Below are 21,796 nucleotides of genomic sequence, written 5' to 3'. Positions count from 1 at the left end.
ACTTCAATAAACATTTGTTAAGCTTCCACTGCACACAAGAGTGTCCCCGATGTACAAAAAGTAAAAGTTCATGGTATTGATACTTTCCATCACAACACACACATCCTAGAGCAGCGGGTCCAAGAGAATTTTCTGTGGTGATGGAAACGTTCTGTATCTGTGCTATCCAATACCTTAGCCACTAGGCATGTGGAGCTCTTAAGGCCTTGAAATGTGGCTACTGTGACTGAAAAAATGAGTTTTTGCTTGATTTAATTTTGATTAATCTACACTTAAACAGTCAGATGTGGCTAGTGCTACCCTACTGGACAGCACAGTCTAGTTTGGAAAGCCTTGCTACCTAAAGTCTGGTCCCCAGGCCAGAACATCAACAGTCCTGGAGCTTGTAGAAATGCAGAGTCTCTGATCCCATCCCACACCTCCTGAATTGGAAACTGCATCCTAATAAGATCTCCTGGTGCCTCACGTGCAGCCTGAAGTTAAGGAAGCACTCTTCTAGGGAGGAATTCATTCCGCAGTCATGGTTAGAAGATATATACAAGGGGTCCTCATCCTTACTGTGCTTTAGATGCAACTGGGAAACGCTAAAAAATGCTGAGCCTGCCTCACTGCCCCCCACCCCCAACCCAGATCCTCCCATTTAATTGGCTGGAGGTCTGGCCTGAACGTCGTGAGTTTTAAAAGCTCTTTGGGGATTCAAATGGACAACCAAATGTGAGAACCATCCCAGCACCACCTAGGACCAAAACTGGGTGGACACCAGGATGACCAGGAGGGCATGTAAAGCACAGATTGCTGGACCAAGATCTCAGAGTTTCTGATTCACTGGGTCTGGGCTGGGTTCTAAGAATCTGCATTTCTAACAAGTTTTCAGGTGATGCTAATGCTGCTGGTCTGGCAACCACCCTTTGGGAACCACTGGCTTAATAACTGTAAGAGCACAGGCTCCAGAATCAGACTGACCTGAGCTGAGTCCTGGATCCACCATTCACTACCTGAGGAAGTTACCCAATCCCCAAACCTCGGCTTCCAGTAAATTGTAAAATTGGACTAGCAGTATTGGGTTGCTGTGAATGCTAACTGAGATGATGCCAATGAAATGTTGGGCGCAGTGTCTGCTCTTACTAAGCAATTAAGTTCATTATTATCATTAGTGTAAGAAGACACCCATTCATTCATTCAACAAGCACAAACTGTGTGTCAGGCACTGTTCCAGACACTGGGAACACAGCAAAAAACCTAGATGGTCAAGGTCTCTGCCACGCTACCACAGAACTTGAGTTCGAACTGAGAGTAGAAAACAGACTGATTATACAGCTCTTCCAACACTAATCGCAAGAGCGAAGGAAATAAAGGTCACGGAAGAATTCATTCCAACTGCGAGGATGGGAATGCTTCACACAGGAGGCGGGGTGAGAGCTGGGCATCCATGAGGAGAGAGAGGACATTCGGGGAAGCAGGGGGAAAACGCACTCCTGAGGCAGGCACGAGGGCAGATGCAGCCTGGTGGGGCTGGAGCACGACGTCTAGGGAGAGGGGAGGCAGAGGGGCAGGGCTGCGTGCCCGGTGCTGCCTCCACTCTCTGCCCAAATCACAATCTGTTTTTGGTTTTGGTTTTTTTTGAGTCTCAATACACTAAAAATTACTGATGTCCACAAAGTGAAACAAGATGAAGGCTTTTCATTCCTGATCACTCTCCCCCAATGCGGAGGTCAGCCTGTGGACATCCAGGTACAAACCTCCCCTCATCTGTTGTGGGGGTTCCTCGAGCAAGGAACGGGCCTTGAGGCCAAACGCCCTATGAGGTGGACGGACAGCACAGAGACTCCTGGCACTTCAGCCGAGCCCCTGAAAGACTGCCCACTAAAGAGGAGAGCAGGGCTGTGAGCCCGCACGTGGCTTTCCTTGGGAAAATGGTGACAGGCCATCACACTCATTCACTCACCTGACACACTCCCATTCCATTTCTCTCTATTCTTAAGTTAACTCCAAAAAAGCAAGAAAGCATGAGATCTAAGGAAAGAGGGCTTTTAAGCAAAGGATATGCAGACCAAACAGGTTCTCCTTGGTTCCTACAGCCTCACAGGAAGGGGTGCCCCAACCTCCGTAACATGCTTGAGTACAATGATAACAGGCACATCTATCTAGTAATTCATCTGTTCCCAAGAAAACAAAACAAAACCAAACCCTCAATGCTAGACAGAAACGCAGGGAGGGGGAAGATCTCTGGTTCCAAACAAGATCTCCCCAAGGGTCTCCTCCCATGATAGGTGGGAAAAGTGCTAAAAGTCAAGGGCACAGAGGGGCCTAAATGCCTACTAGTGCTTTTGGACGCCAAAGGGCTATGCAGAGCCACTGGCAGGTCTGAACGGGGCATGGGTCCCGGCTTAACTCTACCTGGCTCCTCATGACGCTGGGCAAGTCACTTACCCTTTCTGAGCCTCAGTTTCCGCTTTGGCAACAGGAGAATAATAATAATACCTCTTTTAGTAGGCAGAATAATGTCGCCCCCCAAATGTCCATGCTGACCCCCAGAACGTGTGAATATGATAACTTACATGGCAAAAGGCAACTAAGGTAGCAGGGGAATTAAGGTTGCCAATCAGCTGACCTTGCGATGGGGAGGTTATCCTGGATCATCCAGGTGGATCCAATGTAATCACGGGGTCTTTAAAAGTATCGGTAGAAGAGGGAGGCGGAAAAGGGAGGCCAAGAGAGGCGACAACAGCAAGCAAGATCAGAGATGCAGTGTGGCTTTGATGCTGGCTTTGAAGATGGAGGAAGCAACCACAAGCCAAGGAAGGCAGGCAGCCTCTGGAAGCTGGAAAAAGCAAGGAAATGGAATCCTCCCTAGAGCTTCCAGAAAGGAGCACAGCCCTGAAGACACTTTTATTTTAGCCCAACGAGAACTATGTTGGACTTGTAACCTACACAACTGTATGATAATAGATGGGTGTTGTATTAAGGTGCTACATCTGGGGCAATTTGTTACTGCAGCAATAGGACACTAACACATCCGTCTGGCAGGGGTGTGAGGCTGATGCCCGACACTCTGTAAAAACACTTTCTTATCCTGGATGGTATTATCATCCGTGGGCACCCGCCATTCTCCAAACGGGTAGGCTCCTCTCCGCGCAGAATGCCGGCTGCTTCGCACTCTACCTGTGTCACCCATCACCACAAGCCTCAGCTGAGCCCCATCCCCTCACAGAAGCCTCCTCGCTTTCCTCTGCCACGTGAGCCCTTTCTCCTCTGAACTCCCACAGCCCTTACAGCCTGGACCTCGCAATTTCAGGCATAATTATACAGCGGGTAGTGCTACCTGCTGTTGCTGCATGTGTGTTTATTTTGGTTCCAAAACTAAATTGAAACCTTGGTCTCAAGCAGGAACTATGTTTTGTCCTGTTGTTGTTGTTGTTGTTGTTTTTAAGGACCTGTACTTTAAAAAAAAAAAAAAAGTCCTGTTTTTATCACCTTTTGATACAAAAAGAGACTGCCTAGGCATATATTTATAAGCAGAGAGTCTAAATCATTTTAATTGCCCTGTGACTGGGCACTAACTCATTTTAATATGTTTTAGCAGAGTTTGCTAAAGGGTCTAAGGTCAGGTCTAACACAGACTAGAGAAGCAGGTTTAGTTTTTGACCACAGTTCAATGACTGGGGCTCCTCCCCATACCCTGATTTCATCAGCCAGAGAAGAGGGGGCAATGTTGGAAATCACAGGAAGACTAGGAAAGAAGATGACCAAGCATGTGTTCCTATTAACCCAGGGCTAAGCACACAGCAGGTGCTCAACAGCAGCCAGGTAGATGACTGGCTGCAGCGTGTATTATTCTCTTTTTCCCTCTACTCTCTTCCTCTCACCCCACAAGATGACCCTCAACAAAAACATATCAATAAACAAAGGAGGCACAGCCCACTGACCTACCTTGGGGACACAGTTCCCACAAGAATGAGACAAACAGACAAAAGAGTTCTCTCCAGAGCATGTTATTCGAGTCTCAAAATAAGATCCATCTCTCATTTCAAGGTACATTTATTTTAGTGAGGTAGGGTAAGCGTTTTGTGAATAAGCTGGTGTGTGGGAACAGGAATTAAAATAAGCAGCAACATGCCGCCTGCCGACGTGGATGTCCTCACATCCCACGGCCTTATTTTTGGTTCCATTCTGGTTTGTTTTCTTCTCTGGGGCTTTAAAATATGACAGGGAGGTTAGAAAGAGAGGCTGGGAATAATCATGGCTTCTGTTCACGAAGCTCGTCCTAGGTACGGGTCACTCACTACCTCACTGACACCCCACTACAGCTCTGTGAGGCAAGTGCTGTTATTATCCCCATTGCACAGGTGAGAAGACTGAGTTTAAGACAGGGATAATGACCTTGCTCAAAGCGACCCATGAGCAAGTGGCTGAGCACGATGTGAACTGAGGTGATGGAGCCCAGAACGTGACTCTGATCCACTCAGCTCTATCGACCGAGGACCTGCAGGAGCCCCAGTATCTCTCTCTCTCTCCCTCCCCCTCCTCTCTCTCAGGTGGAGCAGGTCCAATCCCTAAGTCGCGAGGGCACCCTGGGACTCAGGAGACTCCACACTAGCTCTATTTGTTCCCCTGGTCTAAGAGGAGGGCAGTTCTAGAAACTGGATGTAGACAAGGAAGAGTGAGAAGAAGAGGAGACATGAGCTGTGTGTTTTTAAGCAAGATCTCTTCCCTTCCCTCCCTGCCCGCCTGAAGTGAAGCTTCTATGAGATAGGATGAGATAGAAGAATGCCAACACTCAGCAAAAGCTGCTCAGTCATTCCCAACCCAGTCCTCAAAACTACAAATCTCTCAAAGGTAAGGACAGAGGCAAAAGAGCAGCCTTAGGGAATGAACACCAAGTCAGACCAGCTCTTGGGTAAAGCATGCCTTCCCCCACTCCAGGCTACAGGACCCTGGACAAGAGAGTTAACATCTCTGAGCCTCCAGCTCCTTATCTGTAAAATGGGGAAAATAATTCTACCTCATAGGTTTGCTATGAGGAATGAGTTCACGAATGCAAGGGCTTATCAGAGTGCCCAGCACAAAGCACAACTGGAAAAACCACTAGCTGTTTTTATTACTATACTGTCCAATGCACTAAGATGATGCATGCGAAAAAGTAAATATTGTACTAAATATATAATATGCAACCATATATTAAGAACAGGAAATCAAAGGTAATGTGCGTTATGCTCCAGAAAAGGTAAGGGCTGGCGGGGGGCGGGGGGGGCGTTGTTCATTTCACTCTTTATCCCCCATGGTGACAGCTATAGCACAGCTCTCTGCTCTTGACTGGGCTCAAGAAGTGTGTGCAGATCTGGGACAGGCTTCAGTTTCCTGCATCTTGTCCCAAACCTCAGCCAGTAAAGGCAGTACTCCTCATTTTCTAAGAGGAGGGCAGCACTTTCTGAAATGCCCTCTTTAATGGGATTATTCCTTTTACTTTATAAGCCATACCTCATGGGAATGTTCATTTTATCTCTGGCAGCTCATCGGCACAATAACTGTTTCACGGTGTAATAACCTATGTATTAAATCAGACACAGGAACCTCCCTGAAATATTATTACACTGAATTCTGTTCCCTAACAGGTAGACCAGTTTTGGATTTTACCTAAGGGGCTTAGTTACCAAAGAACCAAAAGTATTTCATAGGTGTTTTCTCCTACAAGAGGAGAAAGGTTATTAGTTGTTGTTGTTATTATTTCATAGCCCCAAAGGTTGTTGGTCTTTGTTTCCAATTTCAATAGCACTTATGCTTCCTAACACACTACGTCATTTACTCAGACTTGTTTTTTTCCTCTTCTCCCCCCACTGCAATGTCAGCGGGTGGGATGCTGCCTGTTTTATTCACTGTTGTTTCCTAATCATCTGGGAAAGTGCCTGGCACATAGTAGTTGCTTTGTAAACATTGTTCAATTCGTGAACAAATGAACGCACATTTTAGAGCGTTTTTTTTTGAAGGGCAGCCACTATTGAAGCAACGCGTCTCTCGTTATTCTTCCCTTCTCTCTTTTTTTAATTGAAGTATAGTTGATTTACAGTGTTACAATATGTTAGCTTCTGGTATACAGCAAAGTGATTTAGTTATATAGATTCTTTTTCATATTCTTTTCCATTATGGTTTATTACAGGATATTGAATGTAGTTTCCTGTGCCATACAGTAGGTCCTTGTTGTGTATCTATTTTATATACAGGAGTTTGTATCTGCTAATCCTAAACTCTTAATTTATCCCTCCTCTATCCTCTTTTCTCTCTCTTCCATTTTTCTGTTTGCTCAGATCGGTTTTCACTAGATCAGAAACACTTCCAAAAATCAGGATGACATCATCCACAAAAAGGCACAAGTTTTGACAACATCCAAGTCCTCCTGACACAGACTCACCAGGGAGCATTTCACTCACAACAAGGAAACCTGGCTCTGTACCGAGACTTGGGGTGAGCCCTGCTGGCTGCAGACGGATGTCTCCACCACAGTCAGGAAGAGGTTCCCTTCATCTTCTAGGACCACAAGGGACCCTGACACAAAATTCAGATCTAGGAAGTATGAAAGCCAGATGGTAATTAAGTCTAAACCTCCCATTTTTCCGATGGAAAAATTGAGGGTCCAGAATAGTTAAGTGGTTGTTCAAGTGCACAGAGGAATTATAGCACAGCCAGGAAGAGAAGGCAGATTCCTTTTCTTCCTCCTCCCTTCTTCCCTTCCTCCCTCCACCCTTCTCTCTCTTCCTCTTCCTCCTTCCTACTCTCTTCCTCCCTTCTTCCTTCTCTCCCTTCCTTTGTTCCTTGTCTATTTGTTTGGGAGGCGTATGTGTGTGTGTGTGTGTGTGTAAACTCTTCACAACAGGATGGTTTAGAAAGAGCCCTGGTTAGCAGTCCATACGTAATTTTGACCCAGGTACACTGGTGATTTAATTTCACTAACTTTCCTGTCCTCTGCAACAACCAAGATCCCAAATTTTCTCAAATTTCCCATGAATGATGCAAGAGGCATAGAGCTTTTCTGAAACGAAAGAACCTTAGCCATCATCTGACCCAACCTCTGTTTTACAGATGAAAACAACAGGCTGAGGGAAGAAAAGTGAGCTCCCCAAGTCACAAGGCCGGTTAAGAGCTCAGCTGAAATGGCCAGGACCCTGGGCACCAGAGCAAATTAACAAACACTTAGGATGCTTCTCAGATTGGTATGGTGCGACTCCAATGGTCCCATCATGCTGGCAAGAAAACCCCCATCTAAGCAAGAATGTCTCAGATCAGGAAGGAAAACATTTCCATTGAGCAAGTGAATGCAATTCTAATGAGAAAACTAGTAGAAAATAGAATCTATATACGATACACACACAGAGATACATACATACATGTATGTGATTACTGCATCGTTGTATATAAAAGATGCTTATTTTTAAAATACTTGATACTAGGTAGATAACAAATTCACAGTGCTAGCAAGGATATCAAAACATACTGTAGTGGAAGCATATCTCAATACAACATTTTTAAAAAGTTATCCATTAATATCTCTGCAAACTAAAATACACACACTCTTTGATCCAGCAAGTCCTCTTCCAGGAACCTAACACTATCTATAGAGATAGAATTGTACAGATATGTGGATGAGAGTGTTTACTAAACCACCGTTTATAGCAGAAAAGAAAATTACCATGTGGTGCATCATTTGGGTCATTTTGTGCAACTGTCACAAAACAAACCATTACAGAGCTGAAGGGATGGCCGTCATGTATTAGTTAGTAAGAAAGCCAAACTGCAGTGCAGCGTGACTGATACAATGATCTTTTACAAAGACCACCACCTCTAAAAACTATTTTGTGTGCATATTCGTGTTTGTTTGTGGTGAAATCAGCCTGAAGGAAAGATGTGGAAGGCTGTAACACTAAGCATCTCAGGGAGAGGGCAGTGATGGATGCGGGCAGAAGAGATGCTCAATATTTCTTTATACATCTTTGGATGGTGATACTAACTACTCTCTCTCTCTCTCTGTCTCTCTCTCTCTCTCTCTCTCTCTCTCTCTCTCTCTCTATATATATATATATATATATATATATATATATATCTTTGAAAAAAATAGGTTAAGACCAAAAGTTCCTGAAACTAAAGACAGAAGGAACCCACCAATACTCTTCCGAGTCCTGTTTCAGCCTCCCCTCTTCCCTTGTAGACCTGTGACAGCAAGAACATCCTGAGAAAATTATTCAGTGTGGCAAAGGGAACCCCGAGGCTGCCTTTCTAAGCCTTTGGCTGCCATGACCATCAGAGCTAGTTACTTTTCCCACCAAACTGTCCTAGTTCTGATACAGGCAGTGACCTACCGAGCAGAGACAGGAAGGCAGGTGTGAACGCAGCTCCAGCAAAGCTCTTCCATGGACACAGGAAAGGAGCTTGATCTCCCTCAAGGTGAGGGTGACCCTAGACACGTACCTTATCCCACCCCACAAAGGAACTCACCGCTATAAATAAACCATGCAGGACCCACTCATCACAAAACTAAGAAGCAGACAGAAGCTAACTTTGGCAGGCAGGCCTTCTGGGGCACCTGGACCAGCTCCTTGGAGAGTTGGCCTTGTGCCCATGGGCTTCTTTGTCCATTCCTGACTCCCCGTTGAATGAAGAGGGACAGCACGATGAATGCAGAGGTCCTGGCTGCGACAGTGATGACCTCCGGGCTTCAACAATGACAAAACCGCGTTCTCTGCGGCACTCAGTGTGCACATCCTTCTGGCCTAGTGCTTGCTTCCAAGAGAGCTCTCACCATCAACTTCTCAAACTCCAAGAGCTGTTCACATGAATCCACAAAACTTTCTTTCTGTGCATTCCCAGTCCTCCGATGCACCCCAGATGCACCAGGTTCAACCATGGCTCCGAAACCAGTAAGAAGGAAAGAGAGAGAGTGACTTACCAAGCCAACTTCTGTTTAAGTACACAGACACAAACACGGGGGGGACCGTGAAGAAATCTACTACAGAGTTCACTTCCAGCCAGAACCACAGCTTATCGTTGGCTGCAATAAACTAGGGGAAAGAAAACAGAAGAGAGAAAAAAAAAAAAAAATGAGAAGCACGGTGCTGGCATTCAAACTATACTCTTTTGTCAAAGGGTATGCTTTGGGTTTTCATGGGGGCCTGGAGGGAGATTTTATGTTCTTCTTATACCTACACTAGTCACATGTTATTTTTGTCTTAGAATTTGGATACACTCTCTAGTCGTTTCTAGAGAGTGACTATAGGCTATGTTAGCCTTGGAGAAAGATCAGGTAATATATTTTTCTGTGGTTTTCAACAGCATCATAGGGAAGTTTGAATGATCTCACCCTTCTAAGAGTCTCAAATGTAAATACAACTATAAATAAAGTATATATGTATGCATTCATTCACACACACAATCTCTGTGATCCACACTCTGTACAGCTCCCTTCATAAACAGGGTCTAGTATAAACACCTCAAGCCCCAAATTCTGCCAATCTACTCCCTTGATTCAACCCTCACAACTCACTGTTCTCTCAGGATTCAGCTAAGTGAGCGCTGATAAACATAATTTCAAGACTAGAAGGTTTTTTCCTTCCTATTTAAGGCAACCATGCATTCATGCGTGAATAGAGAGATGAGAAACAGTAGACCAGTAGAGGTGTAATAGTTATTTCAATCCCTATTTGCCCCTCTCGGAATAAAATTAACATGTACTTCAGGAACTGCTGAGCTAAGGAAAGGGCTCTCTCACAGAATGAAAATCAGAATGCGGGTGACCTACTGTCTTCTCTGGAAACACTGGGCTTCATCTTGCCTGCGGGAGCAGATGCTGATGGGGAGTGGTCCCTGGGTACAATGCCTGCCTGCCTCATTGTGATACTGAGCAGTACTGTTCACACTTACCCGCAAGCCAAAGTAGAGAAGGAAGAACACGTTGAAAGCCATGTCGATCTGTAATGTGAAATCTTTGTAGAAATTCTGGCAGGATTCTATTGGGCTATTAGACAGGAAGAAGAAAAAACAAGAGGTAAATGAAAAGCATCGTCAAGTCTTCCGCATTGGTGTGCAGTGGTGGTGCTTGGGGTAGAGGACAAGATGAACGTTCATAAGATAAAACCTTTGGTCTTTCCATCCCTTATCATCAAGCAAGCATTGCCAAGGGGTCTTCCATTCAACCACACAGTCTTTTGTTCTTTAATTTGTTTTTGTCATTTTATACATATATCATGGTCATTGTCATTCAACAGTTGAGCTAAAAATCTAAAGAGGATCATGCAGACACCCTGGAGGAAGGACAAGCAGAAGAAACCACCAAATTCCTCAATTTCATATTAACCCTTAAAGAACTGACTTCTTTCTTTTAGAGGACACAAACCTAAGCTAAAAGCAGTGCCTCCCACTCTCCAGCACATTAGAAATGAAGCCCATTTTCAATTAAACACAGTGGCTGTGTTTTGGACCTTTTAAAAGCCATCAGTTGATTAATAATAAAGGACCCAGGAGCATCTCAGGAACGCTTTGGAGGAGAGGATCCTGGTTGATGTTCTGTCTAGACTAAATATGGACTTATGTGCAGCATTCTGATCTGGGGAAAGAAGCATTGCCCAACTGGTAAAATTCATGACCATTAAACCAATATATTGAAGCAGTACTCTAAGGGTTAATTTTTTTTTTTTTTTTTTTTTTTGGCATGCAGGTTAATTGCCTTTGTGTGTGTCAAGCAGCCAATGCGAACCTCTAGCACACTCTACTTTGTTCAAGAGTAGGCAGTTCAAGATGGTACGACTATACAAACTGGTACATGGCTTCCATGTACTTTCCTGCATCAAACTGATCAGAGGATCAGAGTGTGAAACGTTCCAAGGTTTGGGCTGGGTGGGAAGCAGGAAAGCCTCAAAGCCTCTCAAAGCTGTGAATGAAAATTCATAGTATACTGTTATCAGTAAGCAAATGGTACCACTCAGGCCAGGAGCATCAAGAAGGTGAGGTGAGGGAAAGGAGAAGGGAGGATGGGGAGAAGCAAAATACCTTCCCCGGATGGGAAGCAACATGGACCTCCAGGCCAGGAGAGGGCTAGCTTGAGAAGTGCGGGATGGAGGATTTCCAAGTATCACCACTTTGGAAATCGCTGTACACAATACCAGTTAGTATAGTTGTACTTCTGTAAGGGCAATGCTCGGTTGTTCAACAAGCAGGAATCTGTGCAGTATAGGAATGCAGGGCCTACTTGAAGGCAGGGTGAGTCAGTCTGTGGGACTCTCCGATCATGTTACATGCACCGGATTTATCCATTCTTCATCTATATCACAAGTCAAACATGCCCTTTGTCATCTCCCAGATCACAAATTTGTGCAAAACCCTCCAGACAAGCATGAAGGGGAATCTATATTTGCATTTACAAACTAAGTGGACTGGACATAAAACAAACACTGAAAAACAGTTCTTGTATAAAGGAAATAGCAACTACTAGGTTTTCACTAAGGGAAAATGGGAGGAAAAACAGCATGGAGTTTGCTTAGTCCAATGTTGGAAGGAGGCAGGAACAAAAGAGACTGAACACCACAGCCCATCACTGTTCTTTGCCTGCTTTCCTACTCAGGTATCGATTCAATGAAAAAAAGGAGAATCTGGGCCTGGAGTTAACAAGGGACACTCCTGCAATTCCCAAGCCATGACGGTATTTTGTTTTGTTTCAAGAACAAGACCCACAAGGTCCACAGGTATCAGAGTTCTTAGCTACTCTAGTTGCAGTGAAAAGAAGTACATGCACGAGATGGACCAGAATTCCACTGTAGATCCTGAGGGATGAAGAGACAGTGCATCTTTGTGCTACGTAAGCCGCTGGTATAATTCGCTACAGCTACGGAGGTACTGAAGAGTAAATGGAGAGTGCGTGTGTGAGCGAGCAAGAGATTGCGGGTGGCGGGGGAGGGGGTGCTCTCTTGGTAAACACTGCATTGCACTCATGACTTCCCTTGTGCCAGCAGGGACCTAGCTGTGCATTAGAAATTTGTGTTCATCAAGACTAATGTGTACACAATCAAGGGGACAGAGAGAAAGTCTTGGTTCTCAAGTCTATCATGGAAAACCCACTATCACTTCACCAAGGCCAAATGATAACCTTACTGTTGATAGTTCCTGGTGGCACATTTGGGGGTCCTGTGAGGTCCCTAGCTCCCATTAATTCCATCACTTCTGTGGTTAATTTTGTAGTCACCTTGAAATACATCGAGCAGGGAAAGTATTTGCTCGGCTGTGGAAGAGAATGGAACAGAGGTGGAAGAGGTGTGAGCTCAGTGCCATTGAGGATATTTTGGTGCAGCGTAAATGGAAGCAGATGTTTAAAAGAGTATAAGGAATTGGGCTGCAGTAGCTTATTTTCACGGCTCCTTGCCTTCCTTGTCATTTCTGCTGCTCCCCCTACACTGCACATCCCCGAAGGCAGCAATGAGAGGGCTTTATGCTAAAGGACACTGTGTTGAAAAATATACCTCCACAGACCAATGCTGAAACCATAATAGACCTTTTCTCTAGTCTCTCCAAACTTTAGAGAACTAATTTAATCATCCTTTTATATCATTCCTTGAGTCTTAGACTTTGAGCTGAAATAATAAAGGGAGTAAATTATGCTGCTGGTGCTGGCGGCTTTCCCTCTGGCTGAAGCTCACCAGTAATATGAGCCACTCCACTAAGATGAAGAGGGAGAGAAGCAGGGAATTATGGGACAGAAGAGGACCGGCCCCTGGGAACCCAGGTAGGACCAGCGTGGTCAGGGAGTCTGTCTCCTATCCCTTTCCGGTTCTCTCCTGCATGCCACGAGAATCCAAAGAGAAATGTCCTGCCTTGTTTTCTCAAGTGGCATCAGAACTGTATCAGGATCCCCTCTGAGATAAATCCTCTGAGTGCCTTTAGTCCATGGACTCACACAATCAAGGACCACAGAGCAGAGATTCTAAAGCCCCATCATTTCATTCCCCAAACGGAAACAACCCAGGAAGAAGTTCATTGACCTTATAAAAAGAAAATACAGAATTCGACAACAAAAGAGTTGGCCATATCAGCCAGGATTTACTTTCCTCCCAAAGAGACTTTATCTTAATGATTAATGGTCATTGCAGGATGGAGAATGAAATACAAACTCCTCCTCCTTCTTGTGTAAAATAGAAAAGTTCCTCGTCCAGAAGTTTTAGGAGCTGGAACAGAAATCACTTTATTTTTTACTACAAAGGAAAGTGACTCTGAATTACACACTTAAATTTGGATTGCCATTCTGATGAGGCGTGCCCACATCACAATAGGCTTCTTATGGACATGTTGCCAACAGGAAAAAAAAAAAAAAGGAGAGTTTTAAGAACTGAAATAAAAACACTAGTCCCGGTAGTAGAACTGACTTTCCCTAAATTGCTCTTTGCTAACTAATATTAGAGGACATAAGATACTTGGTAAACTGATGGACTGTTCATTACTAGGCTCCCACAGTCTACAGATCTAGTGTGATACTAAAACCTTAGGCAAAGTTAACATTTTGATCAGGACTCTACAATTGGGGCACCTTCAAAAGAACCTCAATAAAGAGCTACTTCTGATGGGATAAACTTTCAGTGTAGAACAGAGATTGAAATACAAACCCCTGTTTCCTCTTGACCATCAAATAAGCATATCCTCAGTATTTAGATGTTTCTATAGAGGAAAATGAGACTCACCCAAAATGGGAAATATATCTCTTTCTTCACCCATTTAACAATATAGTATCCCATGAAGACCTTTGAGCAGGAAGATCCAACAGTCCTTGAAGACTGACTTAAGAACTTGTCTTTCCAAAGCAAGAGGCAAGCAATGACTACCCAGGTTTTCCTTCAAAGGGCAGGGGGCTAAGGACAAAAATCTCACTTCTAGCAGTTGTGATGTCTGTATCACCCCCAAGAAGGAAGTAATTGCCTCTCTTCTCAGCCTCTAAACCTCCCTGGTGTTCTCTGAAGTCTGTTTTCCTAACTCTCTGAGGCTGACTTTCCAACCTTTTGAAAATATTTCTCCAGAACAGTGTTTCTCAAAGTTTAGCATGCACCTGGAGGGCCTGTTAAAACACTGGTGGACCCCACCTCCCAGAGCTCCTGCTACACTAGGTCCGGTCTGGGGTCCTGAGAATTTGCATTTCCCAGATGCTGCTGCTCATCTGGGGACCACACTTTGAGAATCACAGCTCTTGAAGAACTCTGCTGCAACTGCACACTAGTTACAGGTGCTGCTCAAGGTGATTCCCATTCAGACCTGAACAAAGAGGATTAAGCATTTCAGCCCATCCTTGGACAACCTAACTAAGGGCTGAGATCCAGGGGTTGAACAGAGACTTCCAGTTTCAGATGTGAAGCAGGTGGGGGTGGGGGGGGGGGCAGGAATTAAGGCAACACAGGGAAGTAATTACGATGCCACCATGCAAGCTTCACCAATGACATTCCAATTAACAACCAGAGAACACGTTTTTAGTTTAAGATTAAAAGGAAAAATGATGAGGGCTGGATGGGGAGAGGTTATGGAGACCGTCATTTATAAGAGAGTAAAGAAATATTCAGCATCGCAGGAAAAACAACAGCAGCAGCAAACACCTGAGATGATTTAATAAATAACCGCATGAGGGAAGGGACTAGCTGAGGCACAAAACAGCACTTTGTGAAATAATTTCCAACATTTAAATTCTCCTCACTCTTGTGGCTGGTCCCTTTTTAAATTGGCTGGGGCCTTCTCAATTCCCACCAGGATTACGGACCACCAGAGTTCAGGCCCGCAGTGCTGCAGACATGAATCAATACAATAAGCTTAATGATTTCAGACTCTTCTCCTAGTCTCACCTCTGCAATGTTGCCAGATTAATTTAATTAAAAGGTGTCATTCACCCACCATCATGGCTCTCCCCTGTCTCAAGCATCAACTCCAAGTCTGGCTGAGAAAATCTTTTAAAACCCAGCCTGACTCTACATCTCCCATTTTATCTTCTACCATGCTCCAGACCAAAGCCCTTTACTACCATGAGCTGGTGCCTTCATTATTTCATGCATGTGACCCCCATATTCCTAATTCTAATTCTATGCGTTTGCTGTGGCCTCTTCAAATGCTCCTCCCTCTTTGTGTTCAAACCTTAGGCAGCCTTCAAGGTCAACCAAAAGGTACAGCGTGGCGAATGATTCCTGCCCTCACTGAATTCTCCCATCTCTGAATTCTCACAGCACTAGGAGCAAGGAATTCTAAACTGTCTCAGAATGTTGATCCTTACTCAATTCAATATAATAATACCTGGCAATTGCATAGCGTTTACACATACTATTGTATTTGGTCCTCACAGCTCGGCAAAAAAAAAAAAAAAAAAGTAGTAGATATTTTGTTCTCATCCCCATTTTGCAGAGAAATAGAGGCTCAGAAACCTACCCAAGATCATGTAGCTAAGTGGTGGAGTTGGGACAGAGACACAATATCCTTTCTGCCATACCACCTTACTTCTCCTGGTACACTGCCATATCCTTGGAGAGGAAAAAGAAGCTTAAGACATCATATCTGCTATCCACAGGGTCTGGCATGGAGCTTATATAAAAGCAATAGGGGTTGACAATGGGGTATGACTGATTTCCAGAGGAGGTAAAACTGCCCTAGAAAAACATGCATGTGTTTGTTGAGTGGCCTGGGAAAATTCAGAGGAAGCTACACTGTCCAACCTATACCTCACCCTCCTCTGAAAAGACTGTCATGTGGAACATTACTAATTTCCAAAAGTCCTTCCTGGGACCCTGAGTGGTAGTGGTGTCACAGAGCTCGACCTTATCTGCTAAGGGTAAGTTCCTCTGCTTATACAGAAATAACTCCTAGTTATCCACCTGCTTAAAGATGGATGTCCCAATTTTCTCTCAGCCTCTCTTATTCTAGAAGAACAAGAATGACTATAGTAATGAATGATAATATTTAGGTACTTTTAACACTTCCAATCATGGATCAGACAATTAATAAGCTTGCATCCCATTCTATTCCATCAAAATATAGAAAAATGACATCATATAGTCAAGGATATTAAGAAACCTCTCTGCAATGAAGAGGGAGTAAGTCTAGGTGATGTGAGATTTTCCTGGTAATATTAGGATATACTGGATAAACAAAGTGCTTTGGTTTTCCAGCCCACAAAATAGAAATAAAAGCACCTAGCTAATCAGAACATTTGAGACCAAGAAATTTTAAAAGGGAGGCAAGTCTTTATAATGTACTCCAAATTAGAAATCAATGTTATTATTGATATAATTTTAGGTATTAGAAAAATATCTTGCAAGCTAATAACAATAGTGGATTTTATGTGAATGGCCACTGAGAAAGCAACAATCTTTACGTAGAATATTGTCTTCTAAATTAGTCACTGAGAAAGCAACAATCTTTACGTAGAATATTGTCTTCTAAACCGGACAGCACCTCAGGACTGCTCGGGTCTTGAATGGATCCAAGTTGAAAGCTTTCTGTTTGCTTTTCTCAGTGCCCGCATTTTAATTACCTTGACAGAGCTATGTACTTAAGAGTCAATTTTTTGTTGCTTTGGTGTTTATACTGCGTGGAGCATGTATCAAAAAGCTGCATAGGTTTTATTAGTTTTACCAAACAGAAACAGGCCCCTTCTGTTCACCATCATTGTGACTTTATCATAGAACATCTTGAAGTCATTATCTTCTAAGATGCTCTTGTTGTTGATAGGTAAGTTTGTTTTCAATCATTAATCAATACTAATGATAATAACATCAAGATGGGCCCTTTGTTTCATCTTAAAACACTTTTCTTAGACCTTGCAATGGTTCTAATGTGAATAGAAAACACTTTTTGTTACTTGCAGTATTGCCATATCACGATCTCAAGCCAGCTGGTTAAATGGCTTTGTTGGGAAATCTTCAGTTATGGGTTTGTATCAATTGGCCTATTAATCTTTCTGACAGCAGCGGGCTTCTAATTATGCCTCTGCTCAATTGATGAGATGTAATCCAACAGCCACAAGCACATGCCTCATTAGGGTCATGCTGAAATGAACTAGAGCAAAAGGAGAGGTAGTATATAAACCCTCGCTACTCTTTGGACTCCTATGTGCTCTGTCTTCTTGAGTTTGAGGGATCTGGAGAACCCTTGAACAATGATAGCGGTAGACTTCAGAGCAGTTCACGGCTCAGGGTACCTACCTGAATGATTAGTTCTAATAATTAAGCATTCTTCCAGGAGACAAAGAAATTGACATAGATCGCTGACGGAGAGAACAAAAGATGTCAGCTCCCTACATGCTGGATTTCTCAGTGAAACACACAGACCATTTGTTCTCATGAAATCTCTGTCACTTTCTTATGGAGCTCTTCTAAATTTTCTCATGAGATTTCAATACGCTATCTGAACTTGGGTTCTCCATCTCATCGTCGTCCCGTATCTTCTAACCCACTAACACACCCAAAGAAGTAAATCGAAAGCAAAATGTGGGCATTACAAGTTGACATCAAGAGTGGTTAGCAGTTGAGTAGTTCTGGAGTTCAATGGAAGGAAGAGTTAAGATCCCATCTCTATCACTCACTAGCCATACAGAATGTAGGCACATAACCTGACCTCTCCAAGCCTTGGTTTTCTCATCTGTAAACTGGAGATAAGGATCAAACCTCAAAGGCTATTGTGAGAATGAAACCAGATAATGAGTGAAGACGAATTACTGAGCAAGTGACAGTTATCTTAAAAACCAAGGTAAAAACGATCGTGATAATAAGAACTGTTCGTAGAAAAAATGCCCCCAAAGGCAATCATCCAAATGAACAAAAACTGACAGAATCAGTTATTTCACACTCTATTTTTTTATAACTGCATTACTGCCTCTTTATCAGGTGTTGCGATGTAATTCAAACGCCCAATAAGATTTGCAATGAGCTGACATCTGGTGTGATTTTATATATTATAGCATTAACTTTGGATAATATTTAAAAAAAAGAAAGAAACACTGGGAAAATGATATTTCCATGAAGGCAGTCATACAAGTCTCATAAATACTAAATAATTAACCAAGATTTCCTGGCAGAGAAAGCCATGAGTCACTTTAATGAGGGGCCACAGGACTTGTGTATTCTCACTTTTCTGGGTCTTGAGCAGAGGAAAGAGTTTCATTTGCCTGGTTGGTTTACCACAGATCTGGAGGAGAGGCTGGGGGTAAACCAGTCATAGTATCTCCTCCAATTCTACATCTGTAAGATTATGTATTTCTTCACTGCTTGGAATGATGTCTAAGACAACCTACCCACTAATGCTTGTTTTCTCCAGCTTATCTACAGACTACAATTATTTCAATCACTGCTGTTACCAGAGTGGAATTACTGTTCATATTTGCCAGAAACTTTTATGTAATAAATCAGAGTTAAGCTACTACATAAAACAGAGTCTCGCCAAGTGAGCGCTGCTTCAGTTTTCACCTACCTCGTTTCCCTACCTCCACTGACCTGAGCCATCTCTTCTGTAGTGAACCCTTGTTTTTCTAGTAGAGGGAAATGATAGAGTAGATGATTCAAATAGCCTCGGTGCGTACACACTCATGTACAAATACTGCAAAACAGATGGAGTTCTTCAAGCGCAAGGTCAGTGAACCACACACAGGCGAGGAGTGGTATCCGTGGGTGGGCACACACTCGTGCACAAATACACAACCTTCTAGCACAAATGCCTGCTTTCTACCCAACTCCAAACCTCACTTTGGGATCACCCACAAAACCTGACAGTCTGGCTAAGGGGATTAGAAATGGGCAGAAGAAGGGGGAAAAAAGAAGTCCCAGGTCTGAATGGGGAAGAAGGAACCCAGACACAGTGCCTGGAATTGCGGGGGGGGGGGGGGGGGGGCAGTACCTCTGACCCCTAGAGCCCTACTCCTCTCACACCTACAAAAGCTTAGACTTGAGGAAGGAAAAATCGAGCATTCATCCCACAACTGCCTTCTGCCTCCAACGCCTTTTTTTCTGGATGTTAAATGTCGTCATATATGCTTTAAGAGGCCCATAAACGATCATCTCTAACCAGTAATAACCAATTGTCGGCTTCTAGACACTGGGGAGCAACTGCCTGGCGTGCTTGTTTCTTAAGGAGAGAGACCAACCTTGAGCAGGAGCCCCGGCCACCGTCTCAAGGCGCTTCAGCCTCAAGGCTCCCCACAGAAGAAGCTCCCCTCCTCGCAGAGAGGCTCCGCAGAAAAAACATGAGCCCTCTGTGGACAAAGGCTGGCCCATCAAGGGCAAGGCTGGGCCGGTGGGTTGGGATCTCCACAGCATAACAGGTTTCCAAAATCATTGTGAGACCTCTTTGGACTGTTACTGGGTGCAGACTTAAATTCTTCTCTCTGAGCCTTCTTCTCCAGGTGTTTGTCTTGTACTTTTCTGGGCATTTCCTGGTCAGTCATTAGTCACCCATGTAGCTTATGCCCTATGCTTCCATCTCTGTCTTCCTCCCTGACATAATCCCAATATATCTGGACAGCCTGACCTTGGTAATGCTTCCTTGCTATGGGTCTACCCGCCAGGACTGAAAGAGTGAGGATACCTGTGCCGGGCCCCAGTCTGGCAGGCTAACCAGATGGGTGTAATAGGCATGCGTGAGACAGCTCCCTTTCCTACCCACTTTGACGAACTCCAGTATCCTGTCGGCAGCCTAAGAGACCTACTACAATTTCAACCCTGCTATTTCCCCAGCCACACTGGGACCCAAGCAGAAGGGCAAGCAGTCCCCTCAGTGGTCTCATTCAAAGGGCTACAGGGACAAAGAATGCCAACACAGAGTACCTGCCTGGCACCGACTGTAGGAGGCCCAAGACACTTCCAGGAAAAAATAATGAGAAAAAAGAATTATGGAAAGAAATAGTTGTCCCATTTACCTACTTCTTCACTTTGAAGAACAGAAAACACTGTCACATAACATACACACTCACCACCAGGACCCTTCCATTTGTTAAAAGCTACACATGAATGTATACATGATGCTAAAGGACAATTATGATAGCTTTGTTCCTGACATCCTGAGATTGGTTTTTTTTTTTCCATTTGTTTTTTGGTGTTTGTTTTTTAAGAGGACACAGAGAAAGACCTGGTACAAGTCTCTCTGACATCTGGAATAGAAAACAATTATACCTTTATTACACAAGGAAATAAAATAGCTGTGTCTTAGCTCTGTCTTTGGCTGACAGCGGAGGCATGAAAGTTGTGCAAGTATTCCTATTTAGGAGTTTTGTTGAGAGCCCAGCAGCCTCACAGCCAAAAAGGAGAGTCTGAGATGTTGCCGATTAGAAGTCCTGAGTCTGCTGAGTGCAAAGCAGGAGTCACTCCTTAGGAATGCCATAAAGAGACCTGGGCCCCGGAGACAACCAGACTATCAAGTTACCTTAGAAACAAATCATCATCACTAACAAGGAGAATGGTAAGCCGTATCTTCAGGCATACACTCTTAATAACAGCCTTCTTAACTACTTCGTGAAAACAACTTCTTATCTCTGGGACAATCTTCTTCACTTTTTTCTTTCCTGCTCATTTCTGATTAACATTGGGAATCACTTATTTATCAAAATAGTCCTGTTCATGCCTCAGAAAAAAATAGCTCTTTCCACCATATCAATGGTGTCCACTTGACTTTTGGATCCAAATTTAGAAAGGAATACCTCAAATTACATGCTCATTGGGTGAAGTTTCTTTTTCCTTCCTTCTTCCTGCAGGTCCTCTTTTTAATGCTATTGCCATATCTTTGATTTTCTCCGGAGCTGGTTTCCCTATCATTGTAAAACCATCTCTGGAAGGGACTCGGGAAGCCCCTATAAATCTGATTCCTTATGATTCCTCTTTTGTCTCCATGAATGGATCTACTTATCCTCACTCTTATGTTGGGTTTGAGAAATCCTTTCATTTTATCCAGAAGCACTGTGTGTTTTTCAGAGAAAGAGGACTGGATCTCTTTGCTGAAGAACCCCACAAGGAGGGTCAGTTGTTTCATTTAGTAAAACTCCGATGAAAGCTCTGGGCAAGTGAGAGCATTTCAACATGCTGGTCAGCATCTCCTGCTCTGCACAGGTCTGCGCAATAATTCCACCTAAGCTCCTTTCAGAAAGGGAAATGCTTCCATTCAAAGGACCTTTAAGCTGGTTACCAAAAGGGCATGTTATGAAATTCTAAGTAAAGCCTGTTTCTATAGGGTGAGTAGGATATGATTAATAGAACAGAGGGGGGAAAAGTGTGGCAGGAACTTCAATCTACTAAATCCCCTAGATGTGCAGAAATCACGATTCATGAGGGAAAAATAAAGACAAGATACAAAGCCTTCAATTGTGTGTCATTATGACTGCTTAGTGCATAGTTTTAATCTGAAGGGCGTTGGCAAGCTAGTACCACCAGGAATCTCTAGGAACCCTTATTCATACCCTAGGATTATCAGAGCTTGCTAATAGCCACCTGTCATCTTTCTCAATTTACAGCAAACGTACATCTAAAATGTTTCTATTTATATGAAATAACAAAAAAATTCCGGTAAGAAAACAGATCCTGACAAGTATGCTTTATAAAAGTTCATTCTGAGAATAAAAGAGAGTAAAAAATAGGAGACAAAAACATGTTTTAATAATAAAACAAAACAAAAACACACTTTTAAAGAAAGCCATAAGCCCTAAGGCAAAAATATATTTCAAAGAGAGAAAATGATCACAATTACAAATTAATAATGTAAATGCAATGCCAACATGCCTCAATGAATATGATATTCCTTTTTAGTACTACTATTTCATGTCTTT

The 21,796-nt window shown here is 43.4% G+C and overlaps 1 protein-coding gene across 7 annotated transcripts in view; it reads right to left on the bottom strand.

Annotated features, from left to right (window-relative positions):
• Positions 1-21,796, bottom strand: part of KCNMA1 (potassium calcium-activated channel subfamily M alpha 1) — a 707,317-nt gene that overhangs the window by 278,835 nt on the left and 406,686 nt on the right. For all 7 annotated transcript variants that reach the window (XM_057735193.1, XM_057735192.1, XM_057735190.1 and 4 more), the window contains exons 4-5: positions 9,907-10,000; positions 8,936-9,047 (exon numbers count right to left, since the gene is read on the bottom strand). In XM_057735193.1, the coding sequence (XP_057591176.1) occupies positions 8,936-9,047; positions 9,907-10,000 (206 nt within the window). The remainder of the gene's footprint in view (positions 1-8,935; positions 9,048-9,906; positions 10,001-21,796) is intronic.

This window comes from Hippopotamus amphibius, chromosome 5 (assembly GCF_030028045.1).
Source record: "Hippopotamus amphibius kiboko isolate mHipAmp2 chromosome 5, mHipAmp2.hap2, whole genome shotgun sequence".
In the NCBI taxonomy this organism is placed as follows: Eukaryota; Metazoa; Chordata; class Mammalia; order Artiodactyla; family Hippopotamidae; genus Hippopotamus; species Hippopotamus amphibius.
Note: the sequence above shows the minus strand (reverse complement) of the source record. Positions and strands in the feature narration are given on the sequence as shown.